Source organism: Kogia breviceps, chromosome 12, assembly GCF_026419965.1.
Source record: "Kogia breviceps isolate mKogBre1 chromosome 12, mKogBre1 haplotype 1, whole genome shotgun sequence".
In the NCBI taxonomy this organism is placed as follows: Eukaryota; Metazoa; Chordata; class Mammalia; order Artiodactyla; family Physeteridae; genus Kogia; species Kogia breviceps.
In genome coordinates this window covers 92,536,632-92,557,809 of record NC_081321.1, presented here as the reverse complement: position 1 = coordinate 92,557,809, position 21,178 = coordinate 92,536,632, and the positions used below count along the sequence as shown (strand labels likewise).

At 57.0% G+C, this 21,178-nt stretch overlaps 1 protein-coding gene across 4 annotated transcripts; it reads right to left on the bottom strand.

Moving 5' to 3' along the window:
* Positions 1–1,213: 1,213 nt before the first annotated feature.
* Positions 1,214–12,056, bottom strand: KCTD17 (potassium channel tetramerization domain containing 17). Of its 4 annotated transcripts, XM_059082301.2 has the most exons (9): positions 11,788–12,037; positions 10,490–10,598; positions 8,090–8,181; positions 7,022–7,117; positions 5,139–5,264; positions 3,682–3,775; positions 3,413–3,495; positions 2,989–3,080; positions 1,214–2,066 (listed from the first exon to the last, which is right to left on the bottom strand). In XM_059082301.2, exons 1-9 carry the CDS (start codon positions 12,028–12,030, stop codon positions 1,997–1,999), a joined length of 1,005 nt encoding a protein of 334 aa, XP_058938284.2. In that variant the 5' UTR covers positions 12,031–12,037; the 3' UTR covers positions 1,214–1,996. The 4 variants fall into 4 exon arrangements, 2 of the variants coding, with proteins under 2 accessions (XP_058938284.2, XP_058938283.2); XR_010835931.1 differs by having other exon boundaries at positions 3,039–3,495; XR_010835930.1 differs by having other exon boundaries at positions 3,039–3,775; positions 11,788–12,040.
* Between the last annotated feature and the right edge of the window lie 9,122 nt (positions 12,057–21,178).

The following is a 21,178-nucleotide window of genomic DNA, read 5'->3' as shown; positions in this document are numbered from 1 at the left end:
AGGGGGAGCTTTGGAGGGGGCCTAGTGTCGAGAGGGTTTTCAAAGGTAGACAGGGAACGGCCATGGCATCCACGTGTGGAGAGCCCTCCACCCGCTGGGGCCTGCCTGTGGAGATGGAGCAGCTACAGCAGACGCTATGGGGGGACACCTTTGGGGTGGGGGCAGGGCTACCCCGGGTGGCCTCTCAGGGATCTCAGAGGGGGGGCGGAACACTGCTGGAGGGAGCTTTGCTAAAATGCAAATTCATGGCCTCACCCCAGCCTTAATTAGTAGGAATTAGGGGGTAGGGGGTGATCTGTCCTTTTAACAAGGCTCCTGGTGACTCTTTGACAAGCAAAGCTGGACACAAAAAGCGAGGTCAACTTCAGAGAGCCGAGTGGCCCCAGGGAGAGTGGTGAGGTTCCCCCCAGACTGCTGAGTGGGCTGGGGAGGGCTTCGGTCAAGGGGAGCACTGCTTTGCAGAGATGTGTCTCCCCCCGCCCCCCGGCAGCGCTGAACTGCTGGGGGGCGGGGCTGGGGAGCAAGGCAGGCACTCAGTAGGACCCGGGAGGTGAAGGAACTGGCCAGGTGGGGTGGGGGGTCCCGTCAGACTCTGAGAGAAGATGGAGGGGAGACTGGGGGTTGTACTTCCTAGGACTTGGGACACAGGGTGGAGGTGACCAGAAGGTGTCACAGCAGGAAGCAGAGGGGACGTCCTGCTAGGTTAGGAGGGAGCAGAGGTGGCAGGGTGAAGCCAGGGGGGAGAGCACCTTACCTGAATGGTGAGGTGAGCCTGGCAATTGGCACGTAGGGAGCCAGGCCTGGGAGGACCTGGTATTCTGATTCCCAGAGGCCCAGATTCCTACCCCTCCGCAGCGCAGCGAATCTAGGTCTGCCTGGAGACTGGAATCTCTGAGTGACTTCAGGGGGTGGGGCCTTGGAAGTCACCTGGTCCACCCCCTCACTTTACTGTTGAGGAAACTGAGGCCCAGAGAGGGGAAGGTACTTTCCAAAGTTCACCCGGCAAGGCAGGGTTGGTACCCTCGGTGTTTGGCCACAGGACAGAGGGTCCAACCGTGATGCTCCTCCCTGCAACACACACGGGAGAGTGACAACAGGGCAGGGTCCCTGGGCTTTATGAAAAAGCCCCATTACCTCTGGGCTGTCGACACCACCTTAAGTTTAGCCCCTGTCCCCAAACGTGGCCCAGAGAAAGAGAGGGAGACAGCCAGGCTGGCTGTTTCTTCAGGTTTTATTACATGGTGGTGTTGGACACCGCTGAGAAGCAAGTATCCAGCTGGGGAGGCCATAAACGCAGGAGGGGCCCCTTGCTCAGCCCCTGCCACCCCAGACTCTCCCCTGGGCAGAGGGGGGCGTGTCCCCCTTTCCCTTGTCGCCAGTTCCTGAGCGGGCCCCGCGGCCCCTGCTGAACCAATGCCTGCCTTCCTCCCGGCGGGGGTGGGTGGGGGGCGCGGCCGAGGTGAAGGCTGAGTCACCCATCCCCTCCTTCAACAGGGCCTAACCCCAGACCCTTCATCCCCCACCAAACCCTCCGTCTCCATCCTGGGCCAGGCAGGTCCGAGTCTGCGCTTCGAGCAGCCCTCCCTGAGGGCTTTCGGGGACCTTTGCTCCTCTTGCTAACCTCACAACAAGCCTGAGGTAGGTAGGGCAGGAAGTGAACCCATCTGACAGACAGGGAGACTAAGGCTCAAGGAGGGGCTGCGACTGGGCTGGGGGGGAGCGTATCTGCCATGCAGCCGGGGGACCCGAGGGAGGGGGGCGTAGGGGCCTGGAAGACACAGCTGGACAGTGCCACACTTTGACCACCAGCAGGAGGCTCTGCCCAGGGGTCCCAGGGCCCACATCAGGCCTTTCGAGGTCCCAGTGGGCCCCCGCCCGGCCCCCGGGGGGCAGGGGTAAATCACAGCCCCGCAGGTGTAGACAGAGGTGACAGCGGGGCGAGCTCTTCCTCTGCCTCGGGCTGGGGGCCCACCCCGTGGTACAAAAATAAAGGATTTCAGAACGGAACCCCAAGTCCCTGGAGGCGATCTGGGGCCTCACATCCGGGTGCCTCTGGCTTGTAACAGCTAGAAAATAAGAGGGGGCAGGGAGACGGGGTGGGAAGTGGTCAGAACACCGGGAGGAGGATGAGAGGGTGAGGCCGGTGAGGAGGGGGTAGTGCAGGGCCAGGAGAAGGGCAGAGAGGAGATTGGAATGGAGGGAGGGAGGGGTGGGGAGAGAGGGAGAGAGAAAGAGTCAGGTGAGTCACGAGGTCCTTTCTGGGAGGAAGGAGGGGGGCTGAGGCCCAGAAAAAGTGTATTCAGAGCTGAGGAGGAGGGGGAGCGCCCATCCGGGAGCCCCCACGCCCCACCTTGGGCCGGGGGATGGCTGCCTAGGAGGCCACATTCTGCCAAGGCTCCGGCCAGGGGGTCAAGGCCCAGAGGCTGGTCACCACTGTCTCAGGCAGAAGGTCACAGAGAGCGGCTGTCTGTCCCCATTTTAGAGGCAACTGTGGCCCAGAGAGGGACAGTGACCTGTCCAAGGTCAGACAGCAGGCAGGTAAGACTGAGTGGGGGCTTGTGGGCACCTGGCCAGGGCCTTTTCTGCCACAGCCACAGCCCAAGCCTCAGCCAGCTCCGGCTGACTCCTTCTAGGCCAATGGAATCCAGGTGTGGCCTGTCCTTCCCAGCCCCGCAGACATAGGGAACCCAGTGCCTCGAGGCTGTGATGCAGCAGCTCCTGAGCGCGCAGGGATGAGGTCAGGGCACCTGGCTTCCGTTTCCCTTCCCTCCTTCCCAGTGTGGCTCTGACGCTGCTGGGCAGGTGGGAAAGAATTTCCTCCCCCTTTGGTCTCCTCTCAGAGCCTCATCCCCAAGGCCAAGATAGGCTGAGAGACTTGGGGGAGGGGAGAAGATCAGCCGGAGGGAGATTTCGGCTCAAGTCCAAAAAACAAGAGATGAGCATCCTCCTGGCTCCCGCCCCTCCCTCCAGCCCTGCCAAGCTACAAACCAGGCATGGCAGCTCTGGGGGCGGGCGAGGGGCCCAGGAGAAGCCCTCACCGCAAGCGCAGCCTCAGGTCTGAGGGGGGTGCAGACAGGAACCTGCAAGGAGGAAACGTGAGGAGGAGGCGAGGAGGTGAGGCCCGGCCTCAGATGTGCCCGGCGGGGTCGGCGGGCACCAAGGGGGTGCAGCTGTGCCCCTCTGCCCCGGGTCCGGAGGCGGGAGGTGCCAGAAGGGGAGCAGGAGGCGGCAGGTGGGATGCTCTGGGATGCGGGGCCGGGGCACCTGGGTGGAGGGCACAGGAGGCCGGGACCACGGCAGCCCCGGGATGGAGGTGTGAGAAGGCAGAGAGAAAACCCGGACAGGGGCAGAGAGGGAAGAGGCAGGGTGTAGATGAGATCCAGGAGGAAGAAGAGGTAGATGAAGATGAGGCAGGACCTCCGGCGGGAAGCGGAGGAGGAGGAGGAGGCGGTGGTGAGAGGGAGAAAAGGTTAGCGGGATCCTGAGATGACTGGGCTGCAAAGAGAAAGTGAGAGAAGGGATGGTTATGCAGGTGAGGCGCCAGGCACGCGGCTGCGCTAACCCTGGTGGGCCCGCCCCCCGGCCGTCCCGGGACCCCAGGTTCCGCAGCGGGCTCCAGCAGGGGGCGGGCGGGAGGCACGGCTTTTATGAGCGGTCGTTCTCCTTGGGGGTTGGCTGCACCTTTCTCCTGGGTATCTGCCTCCACCTCCACCTGCACCTGTGCCACCTCCACCTCCTCCTCCAGCCGCTCCTCCTCCAGCTGCTCCTCCGCGCGCTGTGAACCAGCCGGCAGACCCAGGGAAGAAAGAGCGCAGAGCTAACGAGGGGGCCGGGGCCCGCTGGCGGCTGTCCCCGCAGGCCCCCATCTCCGCGTGAAGGGGACGGGCAAGGGGCACCTCCCGGGCAGGGGAGGGCCACAGCCACAGAAGCTGGGGCATCTTGTCGGATCCCCTGCGGAGCCTGCGAGGGGCCTGGGGCAACCAGCAGAGGGTGGGGCCCTGCTGAGGACGGATCAGCTCACGGATCGGCCTGGCTGCCGGGACCCGGAGCAAGGCTGGGTGAGGGGTGTAAGAGGAAGGGGCTGGGCGTGTGGCCAGGGTAGCCTTGAGGGCTGCCTGGGAAGGCCTCGTTTTAGGAGGACCGACCCAGAGTAGACATGAGGCCAGGGAAGGCCCAGGGCAGACACCAGCCAGGTCTGAGATGTCAGCACCAGGCTCCGGCACCCCAGGTCCTGAGGTCTCTCCCAGAGAGGCAGGAACAGCAAGCTCACCTTGCAGCCTTGCAAGGCCGTGCCGGCCGCTGGCCCCGATGGGGGTGGGGTGGGCAGGGGAAGTCACAGCCCAGGGAGGCAGACGGCCAGACGGGAAGCGGAGTTCCTAAGTCTCCAGCACATAGGGACAGGCTTCTAGAAGGAACGGTCTCCCTTCTTCCCAGCCTGCCTAGCTGCCTGCCCCACTGGTCCTACCAAAGGCCCCTCAGGCTTCCGATCGGCTCTGGGTCCAGGGTGGCAGGACCTCCGATTAGCCCCCTGCCCGCCAGCCAGCTGATGCTGCCTCACAGGCCAGGGTGGAAACACCCGGACCCCTCTGCTGCTGAGTCCTAGAAGGGAGGGAGCCTGCGGGAAGGGCAGGGTGAACGGATTCGGCTTCTCTGCCCCAGCCCAGGCCCCTGGGAAATAAATTGGCCCTTTGGATCCCAGAAGTTCCAAGCTGGTGGGCCACCCCTCTCACTCCTCTGAGAACACAACCAGGGTGCCCAGAGGGGGCGGGACTTGTCCAAGGTCACGCAGAGCGCTCACACCACGCCCAGACCCCTAGTCCAGTGCACTCCCCCTGGCGCTACGCTGCCCCGTGGCCACCGCGTGACCACCATCCAAGTGGCATCTAAGTCCACTCTCGCCGTGCCCTGGGGATAATCTCATCTTATTGCCCCCCAAGTCTGGGCCCGGGTAACTGACGTGAGCAGGCAGGACGGTGGGTGGCATGGGATGGATGGCATCGGCTGTGACCAGGGGGTCAGGCGTGTGCAGCGGGAGGGAGAAAGAAGCACGGATGGCTCGGCGGAGGGCAGTGCGGGGAGGGAGGCAAGGCAGGGAGGCCGAGGTCGGGGCAGGGAAGGGGCTGGGGCAGAGGGCTCACCTTGGTTTTGCGGCTGGACTCGGAGCTCAGTCCGTGCGGGGAGCTGTAGAGCTCCTTGGACACCACGCACAGGAACTCTGCCTGGTCCTCGCTGCCATAGTTGTAGGAGGAGCCGATGTTCACCAGCTGGAGGGGCGGAGCATGGGGAGAAAACGACAGGATGGGGTTGAGGGGACGGGGTGGGCGGACACTGGCACTTGTCAACCGTGCCCTGATCTTGCTGTTCCATTCGGGCCCAGCCCTGGGTTTCCAGAGGACACCTCTGGCGCAGAGTCAGAGTCCTCTCCCCCCTCCGCCCCCACCTAGGCCTCTGGTCTGTTTCCAGGGCCAGCCTCCCCACGTGGCTTGGCTGGACCTGACCCTTAGAGGAGGAGGGTTAACACTGCTGCTCCTCTCCCATATCTAGCAGGCAACGACCTAAAGGCAGGCAGAGGCCTGTAACGGGCAGGCTGTCTCCCTCTGTCCCAGAGGTGGCTGAGGCAGCCCCAGAACCAGGTCGCGGGATGGGGTTGGCGTGACCTGGTGGAGCTCCAGAGAATATTCTGTTCCCTGTTGGAAGCAGAGGTAGAACAGGTCAGCCGTTCCTTACGCCAGTGGTCCCTGACGTGCTGGCTCAGCCTTTGAGAGCCCATGCAATTGCCAAAGACTCCCTTAGGCTTTCAGGAGTGGCCCCACCTTTGTTCTGGGGTCCCTAAAATAACCACACCTGCAGGGCCCCTTCTGGCTGATAAAGGCCCTGCACATGACGGGTCTCATTCGGCCCCCAGGAACCCTCATCCTGCAGACAGAGAGGAAAAATCAGCCCCTTCGGCAGACGAGGTTTGGAGGGGTGGTGAAGTCCCACAGCCAGGAAGAATCGGAACTTGAATGTGGCTTCAAGTTCAGGATTTGAATCTGGGACCCCGAGTCCTCTCAGGGGTCCTATAGACTTAAATGCTTCTAATAATTCACAGGATGCTAGCTAGCTCCAATGTTGAGAGGCCTACTCTGGGCTAGGGACTTTATCCATGGTCTTTCTAATCTACACAACATTCCTGCAAAGGAAGCACTACTGGTCCATGTCACAGGTTAGGAAACTGAGGCCCAGAGAGATACGACTTGCTCAAGATCACACAGCACGTCAGTGGTGAGGTCTAGATATGAATCCAGGCTTCTGGCTCCTGGACTGGGCTTGCTCCTCCATCCTGCCCGGCCATCCTGGGAAGCCTGGCCTTCTTCAGCCTCCAGGTGCAAGGGAGCTTGTATGGATAAAGGGTAACCCAACCCTTCCCCTTCTCTAAGGGCAAATTTGACCTTGGGTCAACTTGTTGGCTCTGATCCTCTGGAAACGTGAGAGAGGTGTGACGTCAGCTGCATTACTAGAGCAACACCGTTTATGATAAAAATCTCTCCCGGTGGTAAACTGCATAGGTACTGGGAGGAAGTACAGGTCACCATAAACAACCTCATGGGAAGCCGCTGCTCTGGGCTCCCCTGAATGTGGCAATGCTTGGAACTGGGCATGTCCCTTGCGGGGACCTGGAATCTATGCCTATGGAATTGTTACACGAGGTGTGGCCCCAAGGGGACCTCCGCTCTCCTACGTGGATCTTGTCTCCTCACACCAGAGCTGTCGCTTGGGGGCCAGAGACTCACGAACTACGGTGTAGGCCACTACCTGGTTGCTGGGAGGACTCCCATTAAAGATGATTCCCGGGAGCCGCCCTGCGGCCGCCGGGGCTTCCCTCCTCTCTCCTTCCTGGTCAGTCTACTGCCAAGTGTGGCCTTTCTTAATCTCGTTTAGTCTGTCTTAAGACCCCGGGTGGGGGCTGCAGTGGGCACCCCAAGGCTGGGGCTGCGGGAAGGGAGGGGCCTGCTTTGCCTGGGGGTGTGGCCCAGCCCACCTGCTCGAAGCGCCAGCCGTCGGACATGGTGGAGACCATCTGCGTGAGCTCCTCCTCCTGGCACTGCAGCACGCGGTACACGTGCTTGGGCGGGACCTGCAGGCAGAGGGGGGACGTGGAGGGCACCTGTGGGAGCGCCAGGCACCCCGGGGGTGGGAAGAGCACCCGTCCTCCCCCCACCATCTACCCCTAAGAAGGACAGAAGTGAGGGAGGGGAGATGGGAGCCATGTTCTGAGTACCTACTATGTGCCAGGCACTCGACGTGCATGTTCTCACTTAATCCCTCCCAAACCCCTAGGAGTTATGGGATGTTCATGGAAGTTCAGAGAGGGTCAGTTACTTGCCCAAGGTCACCCAGCTAAAGAGTAGCAGAGCCAGAATTGGAACACAGGTGATACACGTGGGAAAGGAGGAGGGGCTTAGGGGACATCCTGGGGCACTAATTGAGGCAGGTCCTCCAGGGGACGCAGGGCACCCTCTCTTCAATCTCCTGGGGCTGGGAGACGGTGCCTCACTACCCAATTCCCACCCTCCATGTCTCCCCCAGGGTGGGCAGAGAATCTCTCCAGCTCCTCCCACAGCCTGGCCACTTAGGCCTAGGGTCCAAGCTCAGAAACGGCAGCTCCAGAAGCTTGTGCCGTGACCTCCAGGGGCCCACCTGAGCCCATGAAGTGGACGATGTAATAATCCCACATGGCCTCCCACGGGGCCCCCTGTACCTCCCCAATGACCCCATTTTGCCTGGGAGGAAGGAACGGATGGGCAGTTCTCAGCACCTCTACATTCCACAAGAGGAAATCAAGGTCCAGAGAGGGGTGTGACTGGCCCAAGGACACACAGCAAACAGAGCCAAGGCAGGGAAAGAACCCAGATTCCGTCTCCCAGTCTGGGGCTTTGCTGAACAGTTTGGGAGCTGGAAAACCACTCCTCCCCTTACAGGAGAGCTTGGCCTCCCCAAGGAAAACTAGCTCTGCCTCTCCCAACCTTCCTCCTCAGCCCCCTCCCCCGTCCCCGCCACCCCCTGCCCTGGCCAGGGATGCTGCCCCGCTGCCCCGCTGCCCCCCGACCTGTGTGACGGTATAATCCTTCTCCTCCATCCGGTCTTTGATGATGCGGATCAGCGGGCCGATGTTGTAGAACTCCGCTTCCTCCAGGACCCCTGGCACAGACAGAGCAGCACCCCACCCCCGTCACTCCCACTGCTCCCGTGCCCCGTTCTTACCTTGTCCCCTCCACCTCCAGCCCCTGCTCCAGTCACACAAGGGTGATGAGCCTCTGAGTTCAGGGCTCAGGCAAGAGGGAACACTTCCTTCCTCGGGTCCCACACTCTCTGTAGTAGGGGCGAGAGGCTGCCATTTACTATAGCCCTGCTGCGCCGAGCACGGTGGGCCGGCGATGGCTGCCAGCCCTCTAGTCTGGGGCTCTGCAGAGGCAGTGGGCCCGTTGGGACTGGACCCTATGCCACAGTGAGAAGGGGCTTGGCCGGCCCCCGATTACACGTTCCCATTTATGAAGCACACGCTAAGTGTGCCAGGCTCCGTGCCAGGTATGTTACACTCTTTACCACAGTTAATTCTCAGCACAAGAAGTAGGTACTTTCATCACCCCCACTGAACAAACAGGGAAACCGAGGACCCGGCAAAGCAGCGGCCGTGCAAGGCCACACACCTGGCACTCGGCAGAGCTGGATTCACACTCAAGTTCCTCTGCCTTCTAGATGCATAATCGTTGTGCGTGTGCACCTCTCCAATCACGACACTTTACGGTTTGCAAAGTCCCTCCTGTGCTCACCACAAGCCCCAGGGTCATGGAGGAAGCAGGCGTTATTGTCCCCATACAGTTAAGGAGACTGAGAGTCTTAGAGACTGAGCGAGTGCCCTCTCCAGTGTAGGGAAGAGCCCTCGGCCTTAAGCCTCCCCGAAGCTCCTGCGGGGCACAGACGCTTCCTGTCCTTTCCACGACTGGACTCTGGGCTCCCCGGGGACAGGGCCCATGTCTGATGTCCCCGGCGCCCACACCCACCTAATACAGAGGGGGCAGTGAGTGAGTGCTACTGCCAGGATGTCCCCCGTGGAGCCCTTCGGATGACAGACAACTAACTCTGCATCACGGGTCCTCAGTACCAGGCACCGTACTAAGTGACGCACTTGCATTAGCTCCTTTTACCCTCACAGCAGCTCAGCAAGGTGGGTGCTGTTGTCACCCCCTTCCACAGATGCAGGCATGGAGGCACAGAGGGATAAGTGACTTTCCAGGTGTCACACAACTAGTCAGTTTCCTCCTGGATCCCCTGGCCCCTCGGATCGGGGCTCTAGCCCTGTCTAAAGGTGCTGGGAGTGCCAGGGCTTGACAAACCCAGAACCTGTAAACAGGTGCTGGCCGTGACGCTGAAGTGTTTACCTCCCCTCCCCATGGGACCTACTCCTGGGCCCAGGCCACGGCCATGGTACCTGCTGCCCCAGGGGCTGCCGGGAAAGCTGTGGGTCTCCGCAGAGCCAACGCCTACAGCGGGCTCTGATTTTGAAGCTGTGGCCTTCTGGGGAGCCACCTGGCTTCTAGATCACTGTGTCCACAGGGGTCAGGAGGGAAGACCGACCGTGGGCCTGAGTGAGGAGGGAAGGGCTGTGCTAGACACCTCCAGGGTACAAGCCCCGGGACTCATGACATCTGTTTTCCCAGAACATGTCCCTAATGTAGATCACCGCCCCTCCTTTATATACACAAGTGGAGACTCAGAAAGGAGTAGTGACATATCCAAGCTGGCCTGGCTGGGTCAGGTGACTCAAGCCACACCCTGTGCCCTAAGGAAGAGTGGACTTGGCACTCCTGCTCCTGGCAGGGGCTCTGCCAACAAGCCTTTCTCCCAGGCATGGCTCCCCACTGTCTGCTGGGCCCGGAAGTGGGCATCTACAGGGCCTCAGCCAGCCAGGCCTGGGGGGGGGGACCACACCCCTGCCTGAGAGCAGGCTCCGCCCACCCCTGCCTCCACCCACAACCGTGCTGCGAGGGCTGCCGGATCTGGGTGAGGAGTCACCCACTCAACCCACCTGCTGACCCACGTGAGCCCTCACCAGGCATCTGAGATACCCCATCACCCCGACAAAGAGAGCCACACCTCTCCCCATGGCCATCTCCACCCGCAACTGGCTTCTCAGAAGGCCAGGGGAAAGGGCGTCCCTGCCCAGCCTCACTGGCTCCCTCTATCCTCTGCTTCCGTGTTTCTGTCACCTCCCCAGCAGCAGCCAGTGGAAGCACGGGCCAGTCACCTTGGCACAGTCCTTAAGCTCAGCCTGGGCACAGGCTTTGGGAGTCAGTCCTGTCAGGAATGAGAAAAAGCAGGAAACATGGAAGAAAGCAGATGTCCCCTGAGGACGGCCGAAATGGCTTTGCGCCTCCACAGGAGGCCCCAGCAGACTGCAGAGGGCAGGGCTAGGGTATGGGCCCCGGCCGCCCCCGGACCAACTCACCCTCCTCAGCCATGTCCTTGTCCAGCACCAGCTTGCCATGCCGGAGGAAGTTGAGGATAGGCCCGAAGTAGGTGGGGTCGCGGTCGATGAGGTAGGCCCCAGTCTCATCCTACAAAGGCGAGGGGCACAGGCAGTGAGAGGACAGTGAACCCCGCTGCCCTGCCCGACCTCTCACTTCAGTCCCAGTAAAGGATCAGAGGGAGGGCGGGAGGGGGCGGAGTGTCTGCTCTTCCCCAGAAGAATGCGTCCTGATGGAGTAAAAAGGCTTCGGGGTCAGATACACCTAGGTTCAAATCCTGCCTCGGCCTTTTCCTGACTGTGTGACGCGGGGGCCAGTGATTTGGCCTCTCGGAGCCACCCTCTTCTTTCCCATAACTGGGGAGCATTGTGACCATCCGGTGAGGTCTGAGTGGCACCTGACCCAGCGTAGGGCTCAGGGATTGTCCCTCTTAGACGTTATTCCCCGAAGCCAGCCCTACACTGTCTCCGTCAGATCCCCTGTCATTCTGGGGATGTTTACAAGTTTCCAAAAGAGCCGCTATCTCATTGGATACCCTCAGCCTGCACGGAGGCAGAGCAGGCATCAATAAAACTCTACAGAGAGAAAACGGAGACATCACAGGTGAGGGGACTTGCCCAAGGTCACAGCACCAGAGGGTCAGGAAACAGGAGAGAGGGGGCCTTAGAGGTCATCGCCAGGCCAGCCCGCTGGGGTTACAGACAGGAGGCTGAGCAGGGAAGGGTTTGACCCAAGGTCATGCAGGAGGTTTGCAGCACAGCCGAGACGGGAACCCAGAAATAGTGCCCCAGGCCAGCGCTCCTACCTGATGAAGCCCAGCTGAGAAGGCACCCCAGGATTTCTCCACCCAGCTCCCTGTACCCCAAGGCTACCCATACCCCAAAGGGCGGGGAGGCGGGGAGAAGCAGACTCAGTAACTCCTTCCGTGGTGCAGGAGTCCAGTTTGGGCAGGAGAGAATGCCCTAGGTGTCTGTCTCTTCCCACAGCCCCAAAGGAGGGGGAGCGTCCCCATCCATCAGCCTCCTGGGTTGGGAGCCCAAATCAGCGCTCAAAAACTCCAAATGGGCGCAGCCCGGCGTTGTCCTGTTGCCACGGCAATGGGCACATTCCCTCACTCTCCGATCCATTTCCTTCTCCCCTCCTCCGGCCAGTTCTTCCCGCCTCCAGCTCTTCGGAAATAAACCCAGCTGGGTTTCCAGCCCCGCGGGCGGGCCAGGCTGCACAACCAGATTCCGGCGAGCTAAGAATCCCCGACCGCCGCCCACCCCGCGGGCCTCACCCGGTCAGACTGCAGCTCTTCCCCCTGGCACAGGCGGCTGAGGAAGGACTTCTGCTCGCGGCACAGCGTTTGCCGGGTGGTCAGGAACACCGTGCCCCCCACGTTGAGCCTCACCCACTTGCTCCAGCCGCCCGCCCCCGCCGGCGGCGCTGCCTCGCGGGCCTCCATCCTCATCGCTCTTCCCAGCATCTGCATCCTGCCGGCAAGGCGGCTGGAGGCGGGCATGTACCGCGCGCCGGGCATGCCGGGAGTTGTAGTTCGCGCCGCCCCGCGTGAGCGTGGCCAGGGGTGAGGGTCAGCCGACGCCCTCTATTCCGCCTTCTCCAGCTCCGCCCTACTTTGCCCTTCCTGGGAGACCTACAAACGGGAATTTCTTAAAGAAGCTCTTTGGCCAAGTTACTCTGTGTTTGGGGAAGGTCACGTTCGAGGTCACTGGGAAAATAGTGGCACCCCAAATCAGCGATCCTCCCATTTGGTCTCCACATTGTTTTCCCTTTGTCCAGTTTGGGTTATCAAACAGCTGACAGGAAAAGAAACTTCTCCCTCCCCAAATTCCTATAGCATTGACCTGTATCTGTTTTCTAATATTCTTTCATTCTGCCTTTGGGGGTGGTGGTGGTGGTGGTGGTGAGGAGAGCTGGGTTCTTTCCCCACATAAATTCTTTGAGGACCTCACAGTCAGGCTTAAAAGTTGGCTCAGCACCTTCCATATTCCAGATGCTTTATGCATCTATTATATTGGGTTGGCCAAACCGTTCGGGTTTTTCCGTAACATCTTATGGAAAACCCAAACGAACTGTTTGGCCAACCCAGTATTAGACATTGGTGCACTGTGAGGTCGCTATTACTGTATCCGTTTTACAGATGAGGACACAGAAGTGAAGTGACCTGCTGGACTCACACAGCTGGTGCGTGGCAGGCTGGCATGAACCCAGGGGGGTTCCAAGTGTATCTCCACCACCAAGGCCCCTTTCCTGCTCCTTGGGAGAGTTTTCTCGGGAGGAAGAGTCAAGAGGGTGCTGGATGAATGTTTGGAGGACTGGGTTTTCATCCTGGCTTTCGTAGGGTGAAGGGCTGGGAGAGGTCTCAGTTTACCCATCTGTAACTCAGGACGGGGAAGACACATTGGTTCTGTGGGTGCCCTTCTGAGCCAGATAACTCAGAGGTGGGACTGCTATCGTGGACCCTGCAGGATGAGAGAAGGGAGCAGCTCCTCATGTGGTTTGGGACCAGGGAAGGACAAGGGCTGAAGGGAAGCTGTCCTCCTTAACTTCCTTTCCTTCTCACTGTTTCGGTCCTGGTCCTGGATTAAGGGGGGAGGGTCTGAGGCTCCCCTCAGTGATCTCAGTGTCACACACACACAGGCCCCCCACACTGGGCAGCCTGGCCCTGCATGGCAGTGGCGGGGGGGCGGGGGGGTTCTGTTACCCCTCGGGCTCTGCTTTCTCCATAAACCTTTCCCCTTGGCAGGGAATGGGTCACAGCTGCTAGCCTCCTGCTCCTGGGAACTTGCGTTCTCTTAAACACAAATTCAAGTATGATCTTGAGCAACTTCCTCCCTGGACCTCAGTTTTCTCTTTTGCAAAGTGGGAATTAGAATAGTTGCTACTGGAGAACATCGTTGTTAAGATTCAATTATGTCGGTAAAACACCTGGCATAGCCCGTGGCTTTTAGTATACTGAATAAATGAATGAGTGAATGAATGAATTGGGTTATAGGATATGAACTGGCCTTGGAAGATCAGGAGCACTCCTGGCGCTTGGTGAGTCCTCAAGCATTGTCAGCTAAAACAAAACCAGAGCAGGGAATATTTCTTTTCCACTTAAGGGGTGTAGGCAGGGGGTGGTGTGGTCAGATATGTAACTTGGATCACTCTGGGGGCTGCAGAGGGGATGGTTCGAAGCCTCAAGAGACCAGCCAGGAGGCCACCTGGGTGAGAAGTGGGGAAGCCCCAACCAAGGCGCTGTCAACTGGGCCAGACAGGAGTGGGCGGCTTCAGTGGATACTTGGGAGGCGGAAGGGAAGGTTGAAGGGACTGGGAAGGAGGGAGGAGGAGGAAGGAGGAGGGGCCACACTGACAGCCCTGGCTTCTGGCTTGAACCAACAGTGTTTCCCTGAAGCAGGAGAGGCAGATATGGGGAGTGATCAGCGTTGAGGAGGTCGGTTTGGAGCCTGCATCTGCAGTGCCTGTGGGCCAAGCAAAAATTGTCCTTGCAGGTGTGATACTCAGGAAAGCAGCATGGACTGGAGAGGACAGGTGGGGCTGTCCTGAGCCTAGGGTGGGGAGGCGCCTAGGAAGGCCCTCTCAGGGGGTGGCTCCAGTGGATGAAGAGGACGGGGCAGAGTCTGGAGAGCAAGGAACAAGAGCTATACTCCAGAGACCAAGAGGGGGCCAGTAGGAATGAGCAAGTTCATATGAGGAGGGAAAGTTGAGAAGGCAAGTGTAGCATCGTGGAGCCACGGGAACCCAGGGCTTGCCTGACCCAACCTGTTGCTGCAGATGCGACAAAGCCGGGGCCGGGAGGCGTAGAAAACTTGCACGGCGTTACTCGGCAGATGTGGAGCAGACCCCAGGTTTCTTGGGCCAGCCCTCGCCCACCTGGGGCTGCCTCTGCTGGCGAGGAGCATGTCCACGCAGCACACCTGGACAGCATGGAGCTTTGAAGCTAAGGAGGCATGTCATCCATGTGGCACTTGGGGAAGTTTAATCTGGTGTTGGTGCACAGTTGGGTTGGGGCGAGATCCTGGGGCCGGGGGGGAGAAATGGGGGTGACCTGCCCAGAGCCCCCTCCCCCTCCCTGCTCATGTCCTGTTTTCTTGTGTTTCCCTCACTGCACAGTGATCATTCTGAGGACAGACACCATCCCTGGGCTGCTGTATCACAGGTGTCACTGGTCCTGGCTTAGGAGGGGCGAATGGAACAACCTCACCCCACCCCCAGTGCTGGGAGTGTTTTTTGGGCAGGGATCGGTCTTCTTCCTTCACACTGGCTTCCGCTGTATTTTATTTCACTGCTTCAGTGCTTCCTATGTGCCAGAGGCTATTCTAAGCGCATCACCCCATGTAACAGGTGTGCTCAGGGAGACAGGTGATAGCAGGAGCTACCCTTTACTCATCTAACATGCCAGAGACCGTGTCCCAGGCATTCTGTAACAGCAACAGCAGCTGTCACCGATGGAGGGTTCACTCTGGACCAGGCCAAGCCCGTGCATAATTCTCACAACAGCCCCATGCAATTGCCCCTGTTCCCACCTCCATCTTATGGAAGATGAGACTGAGGCTCCAAGATCAGGGGCCTCCCTAAGTGATGCTGGGGATGGCTACCAAGGGCAGAGCCGGCCTCCGAGCCTGTCTCATTGACTCTGAAGTCCAAGCCAACATGGAGTCCCGATGCGCCCTCGCACAGGCGTTCTTAAGCTCGCCGGGTACAGATGAGGAAACCACTGGGTGGTCCAGTGCAGGCCCGCTTAGCCCAGTACCAGGGCTCATCACCATCGTGGGCTGGGGTCCTGAAAGCGTCGGGGAGGCTAGGCCAGCACTTTTGGTCCCAGAGTGGAGGGGAAGGCTTTGGATAAACCAGTCTTACCCACCTCCTTCCTCAGAAACCCCCAACGATCCCTAGACACCAGCATCCCCTCAGTAAGCATCTAAAATGTTCCCACCTGAAGCAACACCCTCCCTCCCACCAACCATCTTTCAGTGCCATGACTGTCTGTTGAGCATCAACTAGGTGACAGACATCGAAACACAGAGATGAAGGCGCCAGAGGCAGTCCCTGCCCGAGACGGGGCTTCGATTAGGGGGAGGTGAGTCTGAGAGGTTTTGACAAAAGATGGAATCCCAGACTGTTCTGCTTGTAATCACAGACTGGTACTCTTCATAGTTTTATGCATGTTTTCTCCATTTAGAGGATAAAACCAAACATCCCTTAGACACTTTCTCTGGAGATTTGTTACCCTGGAGGACAGCCAAACTTCAAATGCCGGCCGGTTGCACTGCCCCCTGCTGTCCCCTTCTGGGAAGAGTAGCTCTCGGGTGTTTTTTAACATGGCTCTGAAGAGGGCTTGAAAGTGAGACCGGACAGAGAGGTGATTAAGGGGCACGAAGCTCCCAGCTAAGGATGCCAGCCCAGGCTTTGCAGCTTGCCAGCTGGGTGACCTTGGGAAATTTACTTAACCTCTCTGAACCTCAGTTCCCCATATCTCAATTGGGAATAATAGTATCTAGCTCATGCAGTTGTTGTGAGGATTCAATAAACTAACACGTGAAGCCACGTGAAGTGCACTCAGCACACTGTCCGGGCAAAGCCTCAGTGAATACTGGCTTTCGTGAAACGAATCCTGCCATTCTGTCTGTGGTCGTTTGGGCCAAAGATCAGAGACTGAGCCAAAGGCTGCCCCTTAAGATCCATTTCCCATCGGCCAGGGATGAACCAACCCAACAAACACTTCCCTGCTGGAGTCGGAGGGAGAGGCAGAGAGAAAGGCCACCCCAAATGACCCAGCTTCCAGAGCAGGGCGGCTGCCATTTCCTCATGCTAAACCCCCAAGACCTAAATGGACCTGGGAAACTCTACTTACTGCCAGATAGAGCTGAAGGAACAGAAAATGCATCCTGAAGTTCTCACCTGAGCACATCACTGTGTCCTATTTTGAACCTTCTCATCTTCTAATCAGCGTCCCCCACATCTGAGGGGTTTGTTCATATCTGCTGTCAGTTCCGTGACTAAGACATCATTCATCCCTGCTGGGTTTTTTGGATTCGGTTCTCCTCTTCCCCACGTTCAGAATGTCAGAACATTCTAGTCTCAAGTCTTCCTTTTTTGTGTGCGCTTTTTCTTTTGCATCAAATCCAATCCTATCACTGCCTTGGCTGACAGCTCTGCCTCTTATCTTGGCGTGGAGGTTGTTGGTTCTGAGTCGGCACCTTTTCAGGTCACCTGAACAGAAGAACAAGCATAGCCAGTGAAAGAGAGCATGTCCTGACCAGCCAGAAGTATTCAAACATGCTTTGAGAGGCCCAGGGTCCAGAGTTTGCATCTCTGCTCCATGGTTCCCTGGCTGTGAGACCTCGCTAATTAGTTATGTAACCTCTTCAACTCTCATTTTACACCATTTGCAATATTTACATTGTAATGTTATTCATACTTCTCAGTGTTATTACATGCAGTAAATGTTAGCTATTATGACTGAGCACCTACTGTGTGCCACACCTGGGCTAGAAGTACTCCAGCCCAGATGGGTATCATTATACCCATTTTACAGACGGGGCTCAGAGATAACTGGTCCACAAACTTGAATATCTATAAGATAACAAGTATGCCACAACGCATTTACCTGGAACTTCCTCTAATTTGTCAACAAATATTCACAGAGCCTGCCCCAAGTGCCCCATTTTAGCGTTTCCAAAATGGAGATGCGGACCCCACTCCCCTTGAAGAGCCCGTACTGTAGGCCTGCGATGTGTGCAGACTCCAGGGGGCGCCATTCGCATCGCGGAAGGGCAGCCAAGGGTCTGGAAGGAGGTGTGCCTTTCTCCAGTTTGCACAAAAGTGCAGCTGGGTTTGAACGTACCGCTTTCCCAGCCCGGGGCCCGGCTGGATGCCCTCAGCCTGCGCGCTGCTCTCTTCCACCAGCGGGCGGGGGCTCAGTGGGCTCCCGGCCGGTCTTGACCCTGCGGGACTGTGGCCGGCGATTCGGCTTCACCGGCAGGGGGCGCACCAGTCTGCCCGGGTCCTTGGGGGCCCTAGCACTGTTACTATTATTCTGTATTTTGATGCTGAAAGTCTAAGAGTTGGTCAATAGGAACTCCTCTAAGCTGGCTCCTGTATCTTAAAAAAAAAAAATACTTTCTTGAATAAAATGCTTCACCTTAAAAAAAAATTGTGTTAGGGCTTCCCTGATGGCGCAGTGGTTGAGAGTCCGCCTGCCGATGCAGGGGACACGGGTTCGTGCCCCGGTCCGGGAAGATCCCACGTGCCGCGGAGCGGCTGGGCCCGTGAGCCGTGGCCACTGAGCCCGCGCGTCCAGAGCCTGTGCTCTGCCACGGGGAGAGGCCACAACAGTGAAAGGCCCGTGTACCGCAAAAAAAAAAAAAAAAAAAAAAAAAAAAATTGTGGTAAAATACACTTAACATAAAACTGACCATTGAAGTGGTCCAGATTATGCCACTGTGGCAGAAAAATTATTTTGAGCTGAAGGCATTTGAAAGTAGGCTTTTTTCCTGAACTACTTTATCAGCCTAAAAGCAGAGACTCCCCCAAATCTCAAAAGAACTTGTCGTAAATCCCCTCTCCAGGAGCAACCAGGGAAAATTGACTCATCCTTGGAGACTGCAAGTGCAAACCACCCCTAAACAGATATTGTTTCAAAACTAAGGACCCGTTTATCTTTCCTAAAAGTAATTTGTTTTCCCTTCCCTTTCCCTCACTAAAATAGTATTTAAGCCCCAAATTCCCTCCTTGAGTCATACTTCTTTGTGAACTCCCATATGTATGTCTGTGATTGAAATCTGTCTTCTTTCAGGAATTCCCTGGTGGTCCAGAGGTTAGGATTTGGCGCTATCACTGCCAGGGCCTGGGTTCATTCCCTGGTCTGGGAACTAAGATCCTGCAAGCCACAAAGCAAAAACAAAAACAAACAAACAAACAAAAAATTAAAACTCTCTTCTCTTCTCTCTGTCTTGGCCCCCAAAACACAAACCTGAGAGGGTAGAGGACAAGTTTTTCCTCGGTAACCATCTTCACCATTTTGAAGGGTATAGTTCAGTGGCATTAAGCATATCCACATTATAGCCATGTCATCACCACCATCCCTTTTCATCTTGAAAAACTTAAATCTGTATCCATTAAACTAGCGGTTCCCAACCTTTTTGGCACCAGGGACTGGTTTCCTGGAAGACAATTTTGCCACTGATGGGGTGGGGTGGGGTTGATGGGTTGGTTCTGGCAGTGACTCAAGCGATGGGGAGGGATGGGGAGGGATGGGGAGGGATGGGGAGGGAGGGGGAGGGAGGGGGAGGGAGGGGGAGCAAGGGGGAGGGATGGGGAGGGATGGGGAGGGAGGGGGAGGGGGAGCGATGGGGAGGGAGGGGGAGGGAGGGGGAGGGAGGGGGAGGGAGGGGGAGGGATGGGGAGCGAGGGGGAGGGATGGGGAGGGAGGGGGAGGGAGGGGGAGGGGGAGCGATGGGGAGGGATGGGGAGGGAGGGGGAGGGAGGGGGAGGGGGAGCGATGGGCAGGGATGGGGAGGGAGGGGGAGGGAGGGGGAGGGAGGGGGAGGGATGGGGAGCGATGGGGAGGGATGGGGAGGGATGGGGAGGGATGGGGAGTGGCAGATGAAGCTTCCCTGGCCCTCCTCCGCTCATCTCCTGCTGTGCGGCCTAGGGGTTGGCAACCCCTGCACTAAACAATAATCCCCCCCCCACGCCTTTTCTGTATCCTTTTGACACCTGCCCTTCACTTTTGCCGTGCCAGAACTTCCTTAGCTTCTGGCACAGCAAAATGGTCCAGGCTCACATTGGACTTTCCCCACCCTAGCACCTCCAGTTCCTTTCGATGGTAACAGTATTTAGAGCCAAGGTAAGCCCTAGCTAGGCTCTTTGGACTAGTGTGTCATTGCTTCCAGGCCCTCTCATGGAATAGTTCCAGTTAGGAAACATGTGCGCACGCGTGCACACGTGCACACATGTCTATTTGTATCTCTATCTCAGAAATCCTGAGTTCACACGGATACGTCCAATTCCAATCTGGCACCACGGATTTCATTCTAGCCTTCAGCCTTTCCATATTTGTTTTCCTCTCTCCAATACGGAAAATGTCAGTTCCCCGTAACTGCAATATATTTACTTATTTGCTCAGTTGTAATAGCTTCATAACTGGTAACCCATAACGCTGTGAAAAACAAACTTACTAACAAGAGTTCAATATTTATTTTCAGGTTTTTTTTTTTTCTTCTGTCTTTTGACTGAGAGGATATATATAGTCGAAATAGCCAAAATACCACATTCAGGGAATTCCCTGATGGTCCAGTGGTTAGGTTTCGGTGCTTTCACTGCAGTGGCTTGTGTTCAATCCCTGGTCGGGGAACTAAGGTCCCACAAGCAGCGTGGCATGGCCCAAAAAAAAAAAAAAAAGCCATGTTCAAGAGTTACTTGGATGGGTGGGGGGAGTTTACTGGGTTAGTTCTCTTCCCCTATTCAGTGTGGTTATATTATCCATTTGAAGTAGAGGTAGGTTTACTTGTTCTATTGGCATTAACATTTTATTCCACCCATACTTGTTAATCTAATTCATTTTTGAGTGCGCAAAACATAACATAGCTCATAAGGTCAAAACAATGCAAGAAATCATATACAGAAAAGTAGAAAGTGCCCCCCTCCATCTGTGCCACACTGTGCCCACCCATCCCCATAGGTAGTCAGTCTCATTAAATAAAATTTCTGGTTTATTCTTCTTGTATTCTTTTTGCAGGAATTACAGATACATGCATATTTTCTTACTGCCCCTTCTTTCTTACACAAAAAGTAGCATCTTTCCCACTGCTGTTTTGCACTTAACAACACAGTCTAGAAATCAGGCCACATCATTTTGTAGAGATCTTCCTCACTATTCTCACATCTGTACAGCTCTCCATTGTGTGGCTGTACCAGAATTTATTCAACCATTCTCCTGTACACGTATATTTAGGCTGTTTCCAATATTTTACCATGACAAATACTGTACTGCTGTAACAAGTAACCCAATTATGCACAAGTGTTTTCTTATTGTTGGAGGTGTATCTTCAGGGAAAATTCCTGGAAGTGGGATGGCTGGTTCACAAGGTAAAGGCATATGCAGTTTCATTTAGTATCTATGTGATTTTTCAAGCCTTTCATGGTTGAGAAATGGGGAAAACCGCAAGAGGCAGGAGTGAGAGTGAGTAGAGGCTGACAGGGGAAGAAGGTGAGAAGAAAGAGTGGACAGGAGCCAGCCTCCTTAGCGGGCCGCACCATTGCACTGGCTCCCAGAAGCCTCCCTGGTACCCAGCTCACCTAGGAACTTCTGGAAGCCCCTCCCACGTCATTCTGGGCCACAAAATTCTGCAGTTTATCACATGCTTGCACCTAATCATCGTGCATGGTTTTTAGCACTCAGTGATTGCCTCCATCCTTGCATTCTTCTCTGCCAACTGCTACTACGTTCTTTAAAGAGAGGAAGTACATCTTAAAAAAAAAATTATTTATTTATTTGGCTGCCCCGGGTCTTAGTTACAGCACGTGAGATCTTCATTGTGGTCTGCGGGATCTTTAGCTGTGGCATGAGGGCTCTTAGCTGTGGCATGCAGGATCTAGTCCCCTGACCAGGGATCGAACCTGGTCCCCCTGCATTGGGAGCGCAGAGTCTTAACCACTGG